General features: G+C 51.2%; 1 protein-coding gene across 1 annotated transcript; it reads right to left on the reverse strand.

Moving 5' to 3' along the window:
• Positions 1–5,883: 5,883 nt before the first annotated feature.
• Positions 5,884–12,964, reverse strand: SLC2A10 (solute carrier family 2 member 10). Its single transcript, XM_072879410.1, has 5 exons — positions 12,529–12,964; positions 8,825–10,201; positions 7,653–7,775; positions 6,924–7,059; positions 5,884–6,261 (listed from the first exon to the last, which is right to left on the reverse strand). The coding sequence occupies exons 1-5, from the start codon at positions 12,947–12,949 to the stop codon at positions 6,165–6,167; spliced, it is 2,154 nt and encodes a 717-aa protein (XP_072735511.1). The 5' UTR covers positions 12,950–12,964; the 3' UTR covers positions 5,884–6,164.
• Positions 12,965–17,827: the final 4,863 nt, after the last annotated feature.

Below are 17,827 nucleotides of genomic sequence, written 5' to 3' on the forward strand. Positions count from 1 at the left end.
CCAGCCCCCTCTGAGGAGCATTGTGAGCTGGCCGATAATCAGGGCTAGCCCCTCACTGTCGTACCTATCCTCTGACCAAAAGAAGAGCTGGAAAACAGAGATAACAGGATAAGGATCATCTACATACTTGAGCTGTCCATTGCCCCGCTTTCTATATCGCAGTCTTCCTGCCAACGACAAAGTCTTCCCTGGGCACAAACACAACTTTGAGGAAATTCAAGCTTTGAGCCTCTCCAGGACCAGTGGTGAGGCACTGGAACAGGTTGCCCAGAGAAGTGGATGCTCCGTCCTTGGAAGTGTTCAAGGCCAGGTTGGATGGGGCTTTGAGCAACCTGGTCTAGTGGAAGGTGTCCCTGACCGTGGGAGGGGGGTTGGAACTAGATGATCTCTGAGGTCCCTTCCAACCCAAACCATTCTATGATTCTATGCGATTAGCTTCTGGTTGTGTCCCAGATGCCTTCAGATCTGGTAGCTGCTCAAAAGTGTTGTTCTCCTTTTGTTGGCAAGGCCTGAGAGCAGTTTTCCATTTGAGCAGGTTGATTTACATGGTCCCCAGCCCCAAGCCCTGTTTCACAATTTCATGCAAGTCATCAAAAGCCTTGATCTTCACACCCACCATATGGCTCTAGCTGTGTATGCCTGAGGAAGGGGGCACAGCCCAGAACAGCTCTGTTTCAACCCCGTGCAATCCCCCCCCATCCTGGCTGTGCTCCTCTTACCCACAGCCACCTCCCCGGGACACCAGGCTTTGCAGTGTCCTGGTCCCCAGCTCAAATCCTCCTGAAGACTCTCCCCTTCCATTTCCCAAGAGATGCTCAGCTAATCTTTTCCTGCCCACTCAGAGGAGCAAGTGGTGTCTGTGGGTGGGCTGGGGCTGGCGGGGCTCTCCCGACCGGCAGCGATTATCCAGCAGCAACTCGGGGGGGGGGGGCAGGGAAGCCACTGCCTAATCCATCCCCGGGCTGGATGGGTGCCTGGATCATTTCAGTGCAGCTCGGCGCGTTCAGAGGATGCGTACACTCCGCAGCGCAACCCGCCTCCTCGGAAAGCTCGTGGCACAGGCATCTGTCACCGAAACCTGTCTGCATGAAAGGCTGTCTGCACAACCGGGGGGAAAAAAGAAAGGCATGACAGCACAATTAGTGAGAGCAAATGAAAGGCTGTTTGAAGAGGAGGAGGGAGGAAAGGGGAGAGCTGCATAAATCCCTGGTGGGGTTTTGGGCTTGACATCAAAACCCCTTAACAGTGTATTACTTCAGCCCCCAATGTGGACAGATGTTGAGCTGTGGCTCAAAGGAAGTCAGAAATCTTTCCTTAGAAAAAATTTGGCTAGGAAACTAAAGAAAATATTGTGAAAGAAAAGGAAATAAAAGCCCACTAAAAAAGATTTATCACTGCCTCAAGCATTTCTGTATCCTCTAGTCTTATGAGGTCTCAGCCTCAGGGGAGAGAAAAAGAGAAACAGCCTGTTGCTACGTTAATGGGTCACAAATTTAGAGTGGGGACACGTTTGTCCAGTTAGATGATGATGGAGGGAGCTAGCTCACCCAGCCGAGGACTCCTCCAATCCACGCTAACCCCAGGCAGCTTCCAGAGGCCTCTGGCACCAGCCTGCAGCTTTCCCTGGCACATCCATCCCAGCTGCCCTTTTTGCCCACTCACTCACTTTTGCAAGGTTCTTCTGGAGCCCTTTGTCAGTGGCAAAATATTTTATTTCCCAAGAGAGCTTAGCATCATCTATAAACCTGGAGATTTTGCTGTCCGTTCCTTTCCCAACACCACAGACGAAGATATTGAATAAAACCAGACCCAGCAGAGATTCTTGGGCAACCCCATTGCTGAATCTCATTTGTCCTCAAAAACTGTCTGTTAAACCCTGCATTTTGCTACCTGCAAGATAGGAATATCTTTTAACTAGGTTTCAATCCATAAAGGACCATTGTTTCAACCCCATGGCAATGTAAATTTTTAAAAAGAGTTTTGCCACGAAGTTTTTTAAAATGTCCATCTGCTGTGTCTCTTGGGTTCTCCCTATCTGTGTGCATACTGATATTTTCCTAGAGTCCCAGCATGCTGGCAGGTCAGGCTTTCCCTCTTCGGCAGCCGTGTCTGCTGGCCCTCTCCCAGCTGCCTGTCTGCCCATGTGCTCCCTGCTGGTGCAGACCCGACCACCCCAGCAGGGACGGAGGTGACACTCACCCCTGCAGCTCCCAGGGTCCCCTTCCAGAGCTTGGTTCGGAGGTGGGAGCTACACCAGCAACCTGCCAGTCCTCTGGTACAGTAGCCATTTGTAAAGTCACGTTGAGCTAGTGCCTCTAGCTTATGGGCTACAAAGAATGAACTGGGTGTGAGGATCTCCCAAATACCCACAGCAGTGAGGACCAACACACAGTCGTGCCTGAGCTGCCTTGTCATGCCTTATCCTCCTCAGTACACTAGTACACCTTTGTATTGAGCAATGGCTCCCTAGCCGGCTTCTTACTTCTGATATATTTAAAGAAACTTTTTTTTAAAGATCTTTGCAGGGAGATCTTCATGCTCTTTTTTAGCTCTTTTAATTTTCTGTCTACACTTTACTTGCTATGTTTTATGGGTTTTCCTTTTCTCCTCATGTGGGAAACCTTTCCACTTTTAAAACACTGACCTTCTCCCTGTGATACCTCCTTAACCTTAGCAGTGAGTCAGGCAGGGTGTTTTTTAGGACCTCTTAGTTCTTTTTGAGTTGTGGCACATGTTTTACTTGGGCTTTAATAGAGCATTTTTTAATCGCCTCCAGACTGCTTGCAGGCTCCTTGCTTTCTGTCTGTTCCTTTTCGTTTTGTTGTTATTGACTAATCACCTTATTTTTTCATAGCTCCCTTTCTTGAAATTGTAGAGCCACACGCTGGATTTATTTGGTGTGCTCTCTCCCACTACAGCATTAAATTGGTTGTTTTGTGGTCACTAGCAGAGAACAGCTCTCCCACAAACACCTTGTGAAGCAGGTCCTGTGCACCGCTCCCCACCAAACCCAGAGCAGCAGCCCTCCTCGCCGCTTCCAGCACTGCTTGGTCCAGGAGACTCGTTACTGTACCCAAAACCACTTTTTTTCTTCCTGATGGGTCACTGAGCTGACTGGGTTCTCTAATCTCATTTTATATTTGCTGATTGTTACCTTTATCCTGATCAGGGGTCAGTAACACAGTCCTGGCTCTACATTTTTCTTATTGGAATCTGGGATCTCCCAACTCGAGAAATCTGTACCGGTACTGGGGTTGTCATTCAGGGTGATCGGAAAGCCTGGCATTATCTTATTTTTTTAAGCTTCTGTATAGGGACAGAATCACCTCTAAGTTTTGCTCTTGCTTGGTTACTTAATAATGTTCCTGTCGATCTGCTGGTACTATACACAGTCAAACTCCCCTTATTTATTGCAGCTCCACCGTTTATTTTGCTGCTGCTCTTTCCCTGGATACTGGCCACATCCTCCTCACAAGGGGTGCAAGTCTGAATTTCTACACCCACTGACTTCCCTTCAGCTTCTTATTTAAATGCTCCTTTATGGCTTTTCCATTTTTCTGTGCTCCCAGCCCAGCTCTGCTGCGACGGAGGCACAGGCCCCATGACACCAGCGGGCAGTTCAGAGCTGTCTCCCTAGCGGGAAGCCCTTCCCGGGTGCGTACACCCCCTCATCACAAGGGCTACAGGAGCGGAGGGGGGACGCTGCTCTGCAGCATCCCCGAGGCTCTCCCAGCACCTCCTCTCCTCTTGCCTCGCACTCTGTGCAAGCACAGACACCCAAACATGGTGCACTCTGCGTGATGAGCTGGGCAGCCCCTTGCGGCTTCTTCCTGCCTCATGGGCTGAAGCTGTTGGGTTTGGAAAGTTGCATCATGTTTTTCTGAAGAAAGCAGGAAAGACAGCCCTCTTACCTGGGGCTTACTAATCCCCCTTACCACAAGCTAACTTACAGCTTTCTATACCATCACCCACAGAGCCTGGCAATGTCAATAGCCCTGTTTGCTGTCCCCAGAGCTAACTTGCCCCCCACCCCAACCCAGCCAGCCCTGCCTGCTGCCCCAGCAGCCAGCCCCCCAACCTGGGCCCACTCCCCCCCTCGCGAGGCCCAGGGGTCTCCGTCCTCTCCCCTTCCCTCGCCCCTCAGGGCAGCCCCAGCTGCCTGCCCACCCCCATGCAGGGGTGCCCCTGAATTCCCATTCCCTTCTTCCCTCCTTTCCAGGCTCCATCAAGCCCAGAGGCACAGCATGGGGGGGCAGCTGCACCCCTGCTCTGCGGGGCGGGGGGTCCCTCAGGCTCGGACGCTGTGTCCGAGGGGTGAGGTGGGCAGACACTTTGGTCACGGGGGTGTGTGTCTGTCTGTCCGCCCGTCTCCCCAGGGTGACACCCCAGTGCCAGGGTGGACTCGCAGCCAGGGGTGCAGCAGGCCCGGCGCGGAGCTGCCCGGCGCGGGGCAGGGGAAGGGACGGTGCCGCGGTGCCGGGGTGTCCCCTCGCGGCAGAGCCGCCGCGGTGCACCCTCGGCCGGCTCCCGGGGCTGCCGGGCCGGGCGGGGGCTGGGGACCCCCGGTGCTGCTGGGGCAGGCGGCGAATGGTCACGGCCCGGAAAGGAAAATGCTCTTGAGCTCTGCTGCTCCTTCGCGGTACCCTCCCTCCAACCAAGTACATATAGGGGTGCATGCAACACCCCCCCTCGCCCCCATCCCTCGTGGCCAGGGATCCCCTGGTGAATATACGACCCTGTTACCAACGGCCACAATCTGCAGCCGTAATCTGGAGGCTGACTTTAACTCTTTGGACAGCACTGACACTTTTTTCCCCCCAGTAAATCAGAGTTACCCCTGATACAGCTCAGTATTCATGAGCTTTTTTGCAGGAAGAGAGCATCCCTTTTCTGTTTTACAGGTGTCCTTGTGTGCCTTGAGGTGACAGCATCTGCAGCGCACGAGGGACTTCAGAAACATCAACTTCCAGCTGCAGCAGAGGTGCGGCGGGGAGGCCGAGGTGGGTGAGGAAGGCCATGGGTGACCCCCATCGCTGAGTGGGAAGAGAAAAGCACTTCCACGGCAGACACCTGACAGCCATGGCCTGAATTACAGCCAAGGACAGAGCATTTCTCACTGGTTTTGTGGCTTCTCTTTGAGACAGGAGTTTGGGTGCTGTGGCCACATCCTTTGTGTTTGTCCCTGTGGTGCCAACCAGGTGGCTCAGCATAGCAGCCACTGGTCCCCAAGGAGCTGCATTTTCAGGGGAAAACCCTAAGCTTTGGGGCTCAGTTCCTTCAGGGGTTCAAAAGAGGCAAGGCTGGCTGTTCAGCAGGATACCAGCTCCTCCTCTCTCACAAGGTTTGAGGAGTGAATGTGGTATTAGTAGGGAGTTTTTTTATAATATATATGTGTCAGGAGGAGGAATGAATTAATCAAAGAATGTACAATTGTAAGAGGTGGAAAACTTGTAGAAGGTACTAGAATATTGCATGCATTTTTGTACATGCAAACCCTGGTCATGAATGCAAAACAGGCTCTGTGTACAGAAGAAAGCAGCCAAACACGCATGTGAGATGTACTTCTACACTCATTTTACATGGGCCTTGGGTGATCAGGCAGGTGAGCTGCTGGGCCTTGACACTGTGGGAAACAGCAGCCCGTGAGCTAGCACTTGTTCTGCCTCCACTGCAACAGGGTGTTTAGCTGCATTAGCTCCCATCTCAGACTTCAGGCTCCTACGTATATGTTACAAAGGGTGACAATATTGATGTACGCTGCTGAGTGCTTGACACATTCCTCCTGCACTACTGCTCCCTCTGTAAAAGCATCAAGTATTTCAAAGAATTCGAAAATAATACACCTTGCTCACAAATGAACTGCTGGAAAGCATTGTCAGCAAAAGTTGTGCTTTAATTCCTGTGTACAAAACCATTAGTCTCTTAAATGATAGGAGATACAAACCATGAAAAATAAAAGATATCAAAGGAAGGATGTGTTCCCTGCCTAGGACCTATGATCCTCCAAGGACCCAAAGGACAGCTATTGGCACATCCCAAGATCTAAGGCACTGTGGTGAGAACTGTCTCTGAGCAGAGGTCACCAGCCAAAGGCCATGGAAAAGAACTGTCCTGATGGCACAGCCTGCTCTTCTCAGGGCGATGCTGTGGGCATGTCACTGGTTTCATGTGCTGCTCTTGTGCTCCACTCTCTGGTACTGGGCGTGTGCGCAGCTCGCTCCTCTTCCACTTCTCTGCTTGAACACATTTCCTTCCCACACCCTGCCGGGCAATGGCGAAGGTCAGCTGCAGCAGCCGCTGCTCGCAGGGAGCCAGGAGGCAGGCAGGGGTTTACAGCAGTTACCCCTCCCAGCCCCCCGCCATGGGGTGTGTGCCCCAACCCCTTGGCATTGTGGCCGTGCGGCTGCACAACCTCCTTCTGCTTCAGCGATGCTTGCCTTGCCACCTCCTTCACAACCAGAATTGCACAAATACCACTCGATCTTCCCTAGCCCATTACAGGCTTTGCATGGAAATTCCCAGGTGAGAGCCCGTGGCCTGTGCTACAGCAGGAGATGTCTCTGCCCCAGAGGAGGATCAGTCCAGGCTTATTCTAAGGACCTCGCAGTCCTGACCTGCCTGTGCCATGCTCTGGTCCTGCTCTCTTCCCCTCACCCACAAGCCCTGGTTTTTAGCCCTTCTCCTCCCAAGTGTCACTAGTGCCCTCCAGCAGCACGGCCACAAGGCTCAGTGCAGTGACCTGCTGATGAACCATGCTGTGGCTCTCACACCCCGTCCCATAGGCCTGCACAAGCCTGAGATACTCTCAGAGGCACTGACCAGACTTTGCAACAGCCCTGAGCTGCCCAGTGCCTCAGACCTCAGGGACTGCTGGTGGGAAGCACCGAAAGGCAGCACTCATGCTGGTACAACAGCACACGTACCGTTTCCTGGAGAACTGCTGGTCTATCTCCTCTAAGGACTGGCCTTTCGTTTCCGGAACAAAAAGGTAAATGAACACGACAGCCATCACTCCCATCAGTCCATAGAGAAGAAACATCCAGGAGAAACCAATGGCATCTGCAAAGAGATTCACGTGCGTGAAGGGTCCATCAGAGATAGGTCAGATCGTGGGATATGAAGGAAGCTGGTTGCTTACTGCAAGGTGGTCATTGGTGTCTGACAGGGGCATTTTATTTTGAGAAGACCTCAAAAGGGCAGGGAAAGCTCCTTATCTGCAAGGTCTGGACCAGGAATCAGCAATGGAGAAGGATGGTCCACACCAGGCTTTGCCAGCAGCAGCACCGAGGGAAGGAGAAGGCAGCCAAGCTCCAGAGGCCAGCAGTGCCTGCCAAGTGCCTCAGCCGAGAGCTCTGCTAGAAAGAAACATCCTAAAGCTACCGGCATGAAAGCTGCAAGCTCCATGGTTTCCTGATACTGCAGTATTACAGTGCAGCCCAGTGGGCGATGGATGATTTTCATGAAACAGGTGGCAGAAGGGCTCAGACCAGTGTTGCTGGTGCCTGGGTTTTCTGCTCTCAGAGGCATCAGGGTCACACTTATTCCAGCGTCAAGTCCCCAGGGTTCAAAATGCCACTTAATCTCCAAATGGCTTGTGGTGGGCACCTTCCCTAACCAGCTGTGGGAGATGGAGGGATGAGGGAGGGACTTACCAATAAGGTCCAGGAAGGAGAGGCTGATCAGTAAATTAGCAGCCCAGTTAAAGCTGTTACAGAAGGCAAAGGCTCTTCCTCTTATCCCAGCAGGGTAGATCTCACTGAGGACCAGCCACGTCACTGCATGGATTAGAGCGATCAGAAAGACAGTTGTAGGGGTTAAGCAATTTATTTGGGAAATGGGCAAGGCAGATTTCAGCAGGGGTTTTAAACTCCGGCTTCACCCAGCACCCACTGCTGGTGGTGTCAAACATTCATCGATCGCAGAGTCAGGTCACAGCAGAACACTTCAAAACTCCCACATTCAGCGCTCCACGGAGAAATTAAATACCAATGAACAGGCCCAGGGAGCAAAGGAGAAAGCAGGGGAGTTGGTCATTCCCTTCATGGGAGATGGAAAATCTGGCATGCCTGCTGTCAGGACGTGCTCTTCGTAAAGAAATGAGAAAGGGGTAGGATTAGGGAGACAATGTTGCATTTGGGCTAAAATCAGAGCTAAAGCAATATATATCTTAAAGTAGTCCGTCCTATCCCAGGGTTGTTTTGCTTGAAATAATTTACAGGGTCACTGTCAAACCCATGAGACTTGCTCACTTACGTTTCTTCTTGAGTTAGATGCTGTTTTCTCCCATCAAGGCATTTAAAGCAATAAATGCCAGAAAACAGTAGAGCCCACACAGAAGCAAGAACTAATCTCTATTCTCATCTGATGAATAAATAATGATTTCAGAAAAAAGACCAGCTGATATTGAGAAACTTTCAAAGAGGTTCCACTTCCAGTTCTGCACTGACTTCCTCTATCACACAGCAGAAGCCCCTCAGTCCCTCTGTCCTCAGCCCTCTATTTTCCTCCTCACCAGGGTGCTAAGAAGATTACGTAGTGCTCGTGGGATGCTCTCATTTTGCAATGAGCTTCACAGAAAAAAAACATTACAAGGGTAGTGATAGCACGGAAGAGAAAGTTATTCTAGTGCTGTGCTAGCCCTATAGCTGACAGAGCTGCAATGCTAGAAAATGATTCAGTGGGCAGAACGGGACCTATTTCCAGTTCCCAGACACTGAGCTGCTTGGTAAAGCAGATACATAATGAACATTTCAAGCAGACTGTAAAGATCAGCCTGAGTTTTATTATCTGGGTTAGTGCAAAGATATATAAACACCACACTTACTTGGTCCAAATCCAATTGAGAAGGCACTCACGAAAGCCATCATGCTCAGCAGCGTAATCCAATTTAAAACCATATGTTCTGCCCAGGGAGCACCACCGAAAGGAGGGCCAGTGCTTCTCACTGTCTCTTCTTTGGCCTGACCTACCAAGCCCCTTTTCTGAGTGAGGGAAGAACCAGGAACAACGTCTCTGCTTTGAGCACTGGCAAAAGCTTTTGTAAGGCTCCTTGTGGCAGCAAACCCAGGGCCTGCCTGACTTTTGACAGCACCTAATGCTGGTGGGATGGGTGACACAGCAGGCTGGGAGGATATGGGCGTCAGGGGGTGCTGGGCGAGGCTATGAGATGCGTTGGGCTCTGCGGCTGCCTTGCAGTCCCTGGCCATGGCCAGCGGAGCGATGCGGCTGGTGAGGCCAATGGTGGTGACGGAGATGGCCATCACCACGCAGCCAGCCATGAGTAGCACTCTTCTGCCAGCCTTGTCTGCAAAGGCCATCGCGACGAGCGTGGCCACCACCTTTATCGCCCCCAGCCCAACAGAGGCCAGGATCGCCGAGGAGTTGCTCTGGAACCCCACCGAGTAGAAGATTTTAGAGGCATAGGCCAGCACATTGGGCTGCCCAGTGAACTGCTGGAAGAGTACTAGTCCCAGGCCCACCAGAGTCCGCCTTCTCATGTTGTCTCTGGTCCTGAAAAGGTCAAGAAATGAGTAATGCTTCTCCTTATAGGGCTCCCGCTTTGCTGCTGCTCTGTCCTCAGTGTCCTGCAATTGAATGAGGCCCTTCTGGCAGTCTGAGTCCCACGAGCTTAATTTAACAGGGTTCACTGGGAGAAAGAGGATGCTGAGGAACTGCATGGCCGTCAGGGCAATGGCCAGTCCAAACATGTACCTCCATCCCTCATCCGCGTTCGCAAAGATGTAATTCAGCGCATAGGACAGTAGGATGCCTATGGTGATGCCTGCTTCGTAGAGAGACACCAGCAGCCCTCGCTGATGAGCAGCCACCATTTCTGAGACGTAAATGCAGCAGGCCATGGATGAGACAGAGATGGCAAAGCCCACGGTCATGCGCCCAATGACCAGCCCAATAAATGACCTCGCCAGTGTGAGAATAAGGCTGCCAACCAACAGGACCAAGTTGCTGACCAGGATTGCTCTCCTCCGTCCATGGCGGTCAATGAGGATCCCCCCAACCAGAGAGGCGAGGAGAGCTCCAATAAGGAGAGCGCTCACGAGAACTTCTTGCTTGAAGCAGCTGAGGTGAAAGTCTATCTGCAACTGCAGCAGCGCACCAGAGATAATCCCCAGCTCGTATCCAAATATCAGTCCACCCAGAAGAGAGACTGTTGCAGACAAGAGGAGGACCAGCAGTGCACGACCTGGAAAACAAGCAAGCAATGCTAGGTCTGGTTTTCTGGTGCTAGCAGGCAAGCTATCAGCATGCACAAGCTGGAAAAAGCTCTCCCATGACACCCAAAGTTTTCCATCTACAAAGCTACAATGCTGAATTTCCCCACAGGTCACCAGGTCATGTGTAGAGAGGCACTTGCACAGTCACACAACCTACCAGGCCTGCACACACTTCCACTAACTGCAGGGGCACTCATTTGGGGTGCAGAACTGTGAAAACAGGACTTCGTTAAGGACAAAGTTAAGACTTGTATTTAAGTGGAGGACAGTGATTTGTAGTGCCTGGAGTTGTATGGAGGGATCCTCCGTGGTCTCCCTTGATCCTAATTACAAAACCTGTTCTGGGCAGGAAACACAGCTTCTGCTTTCTGGTTCTGAATTGTTCTGCATTATCACCAACACGTTTCAGTGCGTGTGGCACCATCAGCTCTCACTGCAGGCTCTGCATTCTCACTCCCTACCTTGTCGTTAAAAACACTGCTCACAAAAGTTTATTTCTCCTAGTTAATCTTGCACCCTCAGCATGACTTTGTGGGGGTGGCCCTGATTTCTTCATCTCTCCTTCTACAGCACACAGCCCAGGATCCCCAAGCCAGGCACAACCTTCTCAGGCTGGTCCAGGACTACAGGACAAACTTCATCACAAGCTGAAAAGCTCACTGTTGCCTTCCCCAAATGCAAGAAGTGATTCTTTGACCTTGCCCTTCCCATATAGCCGAGCATGCAAGTTCAGTAAGTATGTACGTTTAGCTAAAATAAGAAAAAACAACAGCAAAAGCAAACCAAATCCAAACCAATCTGCCCCAAACAACCCGACAAAACCAAGGTGCTTGCTGCACATGCTTCTTTGCCCTGGGGAGAGGATGAAAGGGTGACCACGTGTGAAACATTAGTCATGCTATGGCAGGGGGGACTGCACGTGGCATGAGAGCCAGTGCTGAAGTAGGGACCTCTGGGGAACAGCAGTGACAGTGACCTCCCCCGTCCAGTTACAATTTTGAAGGCACAGGTAAAGTGCATTAGCTTAGAGGTTTGTGCTGGTTTCCAGCACATAATACTAACTGTATTCTCACATTGGGTTTGTTTAATTAGAAATACTCACAGTTTCAGTAGACTGTATGTGGAAAGAATGTGGACACAACCACCAGACCATGGAAAACTTTCCTCACCCTGCCTAAGGGCTTTTTTCCCCTCACAAGCTGTGTTTAATAGGAAGTCTATTCTATATAGGAATAGTTTAATAGGAAGTCTCTATTTGGCCTTTAATTACAGCTAGCAACAAAGGTTATTTCTCAGTGATGGCTATATTTATATTTGTATTTATTCTGTAATCCTCCGTGTTTCATTTGTGTCACTTATGCCATCCCAGGTACACGCCAGTCCCTCCCACTATGCTCTCTGTGACTACCTGCGCTGCTTTTATCGCTCCTTGTACACATGTTATGCAGATAATTAGAAAAAATATTTGCTCACTGAAAAGAAAAGGCTTTGCATAAAGTGGGCATGCCATTAGTTTCAAGCCACAAACTCAATTAGCTACAGACAGCCCCGCTGTAAATACCACAGCTGATTCCAACGGATCTTGCTGTATTTCTTGTTAACTTAATGAGCAGTAATAGTTTATGAACTTTGATTGAAATCCAGCTTTGTATATAGTCTATTCTGATGTAGCTGGGGAACGTGAGGACTCTTCAGACCTTCGCATGAGCACAGAAAGTTTGGTGGGTCTCGCAAGGAGCTGTGCCGGGCGATTCCCTGCCTACGGCAAAACCCGGTCGGAGCGCCGTGCGCCCGGCCCGAGCAGTACCCGGCGCTGCTGACCCGGCTGAGCCCGGACTGCCTTTGGAACTGCCGAAGTCCCTCTCGGCACACTCCGATGCCAACAGCCGCCGCTGCCTTCAGCAGAACGGCCGCGCTGCCTCCGCGCTCGCTGCCGCCCCGCTCCCGCAGGCAGCCCTCTGCTCCCCGGCTCGGCGCCTGGGGGGGCCCTGGGGGCCGCGCCACAGGGAACCACTTCTCTCTTCGTGTTTGCTGTGCCTGCTGCTGGGAGTGCTCAAACACAGAAAGGAAGGGGGCTGGGGGAGAGGGGCAGTCTCAGCCTTCAGGAAAAGTTGAAAACTCCCTGTTTTGTTTTTTTTGCAAACTTTTTCCTGGGGCAGGACGCGCCCCTCCCCAGCCCGGCTGCCCCTTCCCTTGCCCGGGGGGGGCTCGCCGCCTCCCTTCCGCCGGCGGGGGGGGCCGCCGCCGCCCCGCACCCCGGGCCCCCCGCCGCGCCCCCCGCCCGGCCGGCACTCACCCATGGCGCGGCGGGGCCGAGCCCCCGGCGCTCCGCGGCGGCGGGCGCGGATCGGGGCGGAGCGGTCGGGGTCCGGCGGCCGGAGCGGGGCCGCGCAGCGCCACGTCGCTCCCGCCCTGCCTCCCGGCCGGGCAGCCTGGGGCTTGTAGTCGCCCTGCCCGCCCCTCGGGGAGCCGGGCGGGGGGCGTCCCGGGCGGGCCGCCCTCGCTGGGATGTGCTGCTCGGGGCGGCGGCTGCCCGGCCGGGAGGAGCTGATGCAAAGGGCCGGGGAGAAGGAGCGTGACTCCGGGGTGAGGAATGAGTCTGGCGGGGTCCCACTCCGCCGCACCGTAACCCGGGGCCGGGCGCGGGACCGCTCCGTGCGGCTGAGGTTTGCCCGCGCAATGGGCTGCGCGGCATTGTCCCCCGTGGCTGGGGACATTTTACCGGGGGTATATTGCTAATTGGCCTAGAAAAGAGGATGTGGCAGGGTATGGCTTTGGTTCCTGGAATGACAGCTCTGTCCCCAGTCTCTCTCACTTGAGCCAGGAATAGGAATCTCCTCTCCTCGCTGACCGCAGACCCTCTCTGATGCAGAGCCTCACTCCTCTAGACTAGAAAGCCTCTAGAAAGCCCACAAGAGATTGACGGTTTAGTGCCTAGTTTTTAGGTAGCTGGGTTGCAAAGCCAAAGAAAGCCTGCTAGGAAAGGAGTGACCATTTCAAAGCTAAAAAAAAAAGAGCAGCATGACTGAGTTTGCACTCTTACCTTTCTCTTCTGTTGGAAAGAAAGGATCAGCCTCTTGAGCTTATGTGCTTCCCCCTGCACAGTGCTCCATTAGGCAAAGCCTTTCAGTATTCAACTTTCCTTGCAAGTAACATTCTTTTTCTGCTCAGTGGAACAGAAACCTTCCTGCTGGCTACTGCATAAAAGACACCAGGACTTGCACTTGGATGCAAGATTTTTTTCTGATTCTGAGGCTAAATTCATGTATCCCGAAGTCCAGTTTGTAAAACAAGGATTTTACAAAACTTGATATGCCTAGAACTGCTTTCAAAACTCTTTAACACAATGCAAACATTCTCCCTCAGTGCTGTTCATGCCAACTGCAGCTGCTGGGCAGGTTGCGCTGTGGCGAAGTACGTGCGTGTGCAGTGAAGTACGCGCGATGTTCAGAAGTCTGCTGTAACCCAGCTGGTGTGGGGACCAGCGCAGGGAAGATGTGCTGTCACAGGCTCGGGGGTGGGCTTGCACAGCCCTCCCAGAGCCATGCCACAGGCACAGCTGCTGAAGGGTAAGTGCAAATGACCATAAACCCACATTGCAAGCTGGTATGTGACTGCAGGTAATACTTCATTTAATCACACGGTTATAACAAGACAAGCTCCAGCCCAGACAAGTTCTGTGGAGCCCGTGCTGGTAAAGCTTTTTGCTACAGTGCAGCATCAGGTTGGGGAAGATCTGCGTCAGTGACCATCGTGCCCGTGGTGCAGGCACACCCCTCTGACACAGGTAAAAGTAAACAGGTTGGGTGAAGAATGAGGAACACGTGATATTTTTTTGAAAGAGCTTTTTCAGTCATTCCACATACTAACTTAATTGGGCATTTAAGAGAAATATTTAAAGAATCATTATTCTTCTAAGTAGGGGGATACATGTCACGTCTCCGCTCTGGAGACCAGTGGTGCCAACTCTTTTTTTGCTCCAACTCATAGTTTTGGGATGCTTGAGATGTGCAATACCGGATCATGCATATCTTTTCAGCCTTAATCAATTGGGTATCTGGCCTGCAACATGAGCAGCAGTTGATGAAAGGTTTTGGGTTTGTTTCTTCTCAAAGTCATAGTGAATCTTAAAAGTGTTTCAAATCATCTACCTGGTTTATAGATTAAATAAATGTTTCCTATCCATATGCTCTAATTTCAGTGGAAATACAGTATTTAAAAATACCTCTTCTAAAACTGCGTATCTGATACAAGCAGACAGCTGCACAGGGATCACACACTCAGGGAAGAATGGCTTCAAACATGAACACCAGCCAACAGAAACCCACGATGTTCATGGAAGGAGCTTTTCAATAGGATTTGTAATTCATGTTGAAGTAGTTTAAACAGCTCTGAAATCACGACTAGCTCTCATGACACTCAAAGGGAGAAATGACTGCAATCCTCTCTCTTGCCCAAGACCCTGCGTATGAGGCCAGTTCCCGGTAGGCAGCAGGCACTACAGCTCTGCGTCTGGGCTCATGTTCAACGTTTTGGGAACACAGGGGGATGCTGGGGATGCAGTGTGATCTTGCCTGTGACTTCTGGCCCCTGCAGCTTCTCCCTGGAGCTCAAGCCTTTACATTTTGGGTGCGTTGTTTTATGAGCTGGGGCAGATGTCACCCACACGTGGTTCCCCATCATGCCAGGCGGAGAGCCGGAGGGGAGCTACCGTCCTCGTAGCTGCTGGGGAAACCCACTCTTGGCTATGGGATCTGCAATTTGCCTGAGCAATTCCTTCCTTCTCAAATGATTGCAGTGTGAAAAGGAAGAAATTATATTTTTCTCCATAGTCACTCAGCATTTGTTTATCTGCCATCCCGACATTTTCTGGAGGCTTCCTGTTCTCTGGCAGGGCAGTAAACATTATTAGCACAGACAGCAAAGGAGGCAAGGTCCTGGGGAGTATAGGCAGAGCTTTATGGTATGTTGACAAAAGGCGGCCAAAAAGATGACATCAGTATGTACAGAAATGCAGCCACCACGTCGGTGCTGCGCGTGGCTGGGGCTTATGGTCTTCTGAAAAAAACTTGAAAACCTGCTATGATGTACAGCAGGGATAATTTGGGGAAAAAATCTTCCTTTGTGGTTTTTAAAGTACACCTTTCTTAGCATACCATTTGTAGTTAATGGGTATTCTGGGCCTGTTGAAGGCAGTAGCTTTGTCCCTCAGCTCTGCATGAGAAGGTCTGGATGGGTTGGATACACCAGGATTGGCTCAGGTTTCATGTCTGCTGGTGTGTTTCTAGCCTTGCTCCCTCCTGCGATGCTTTCCTCCTCCTCTCGAGACTGTGTGTCTTGGCAGTGCCATTTCCCCATCTGATCCTTATCTCGCTCTTGGCTGCTGGACCTGGGGGGCGCGAGGGCACGTTCCTGCTTCCCAGCCGAACACATCTCCAGGGCTGAGCTGCAGGAATGTGCTTCCTGAAGAGCTTGGCATGTGAAATGGCAGCCTATGTTTGGTAACACAACCTGGCTGTGATTACTGAAAATGTTACTCTCTACCTCAGGGCTGGAGCAGCTAAAAGAGGCTTTAAAAATCACAAATGAAAATATAAATACAAGAGGAGAGAGAAGTCCATTCTGGAAAAAGGCAGACACGGTGTTCAGCAACGCTCACCACACACTTGAGAACGTTTTCTCTAATTACAGTTGACCCTTAGAAAGGGATTCAGGGGACCAAATTGACCAAGCTTAGTTCAGTTATTGATGAAAATTATAATCCAAGAGCAGGCACCAGTGTTACAGCTGGCTGGGATGGAGCCAGCTTGCCAGGCACCTGCATTTATTGCATGGTTGTTTACAGCCCAGAGAGCTTTCTCCTTATGACGCCAGGCGGCACATGGTTTCTTTTATGTTATCCTAACGCTGGAGGGGTTCGCTGGAAATGCTGGTCAGCGCTGGTGGTCGCCCCATGGGTCCTGTTTCCTGCACATTTTAGGGATGCCTCCAGCATGGCAGCCTGCGGCAGCGCAGCCTGCGCTCCCCTGTGTCCCTGCACCCCTCTGTTGGGTGGCCGGTCCCTACAGCCTGCCCTGTCCGTAGCATCCTCTTGCTGGGGGAGTTGGCCAAGATCTGTAATTTTGAGCTGTGATGGGAGTCAGCACTGCGAATTCACACACAGGAGGGTTTATCCCTGTGCCCACACTTTGCAGGTTGAGGACACAACCTCGGAGCCAACAAGTGCATTAGCTGGGTGCGAGGAGCCACCTGAGTCCTGGTGTAGCCCAAATTCAGCCCTTTTCTAGTCTGTCCGGCTCTGAGGATCGCAGCCTCCATCCTTAAATAAGCCGGGTGGTGATGGGAGAGCTGTCTGCAGCGCTGTAGCCTGCCCGATGCCGATGACAAGGGATCGGCAGGAGTATGGGGAGGAGCCCATGGGATCTGCCTTGGTTTCCATTAGCTTGGTTTGCTGCACTGCAATTTTTAACTCAATTACATTGTTGGTAAAAGGAGAGTTTATAGATGCCTGTCACCAGGAGAACAAAGTTACATAATTAAACAATTTACCAGAGAATCTGTGGCTTCAGTGCAATTCTCTGGGGGGATTCAATATTCCAATAAAAATACCAGGTGATACCATAAATATTGTAAATGGCTCTAGATGGTTTCCAAGGGCTATGTCAACTGTTTATTGCATTCAAAGAGAAAAGAATAAGTGAAATCACAGGGAAGGTAAAATTTAAATAAATAAAATAGTGGGAAAAATAAAGCAAAAATATTTTCTTTTGTATTTTGAAAGCTTTGGAGGATGTTTTTGGCCAGCATGAGAGAAGACTATCATATTTACCAGAATAACGGACTGAGGGCATCTGTGTGCACTTGCTCATAGGTTACATATGTATGTCTGTGGGGGCTGCGCACAGATGCTTGGATAAAATCTGCCCACAACACAGGGAAAACCTCTTTGTTTATATGATTGTTTGTGGCATTTGCAAATTCCAGCCACGGAGCCCAGGAACGCATCTGTTTCCCTGGACAAGCTGCCGGGCTCCTGCAGCCCTGCCGCAGTGAGGGCAGCCGAAGGAGGATGCCACAAGCGGGCAGAATTGCGGGATAGATTACCCGTATCATTGAAAACTTGGGAAGGTTGTTGAAAAGTTGTTACTGAAGCAAGATAAATATTTGCCAGGCATGATCCCACCATGCAATGACAAGTAAGCTGTATGGAATGTGTTAATAAAATATAAATGTTCTGAAAAGGAAACAAATGTTGCGGATGAGAAAACAAGGACAAAAGGGACTTGTGGCACCTCCAAAGGCAACAATTGAAAACATATTTACATGAGCTGGGCTGAAGCCTCTTGTATCTTCTGAGGAACATAAATTGCAGTATGTGCAGATCAGCCAGTAGAGTAGTGGGTTTTCAGTGTGCCATAAAAAACCCAAATACTGCTCCCAAGATGATGAGGTTTGTCCATTTTTTACTAATGCAGAGATGTGGGGCTTGGCTGCTTGAAGAACTGGGGACACCCATGTCACTGCACGAACAGCCCGTGCCAGCATCAGGGGCAGAACCTTGCTGCTGCCCACACAGGCACCCGGGTCACACCATG

The sequence above is a fragment of the Ciconia boyciana genome, chromosome 14 (assembly GCF_034638445.1).
Source record: "Ciconia boyciana chromosome 14, ASM3463844v1, whole genome shotgun sequence".
NCBI classification, from domain to species: Eukaryota; Metazoa; Chordata; class Aves; order Ciconiiformes; family Ciconiidae; genus Ciconia; species Ciconia boyciana.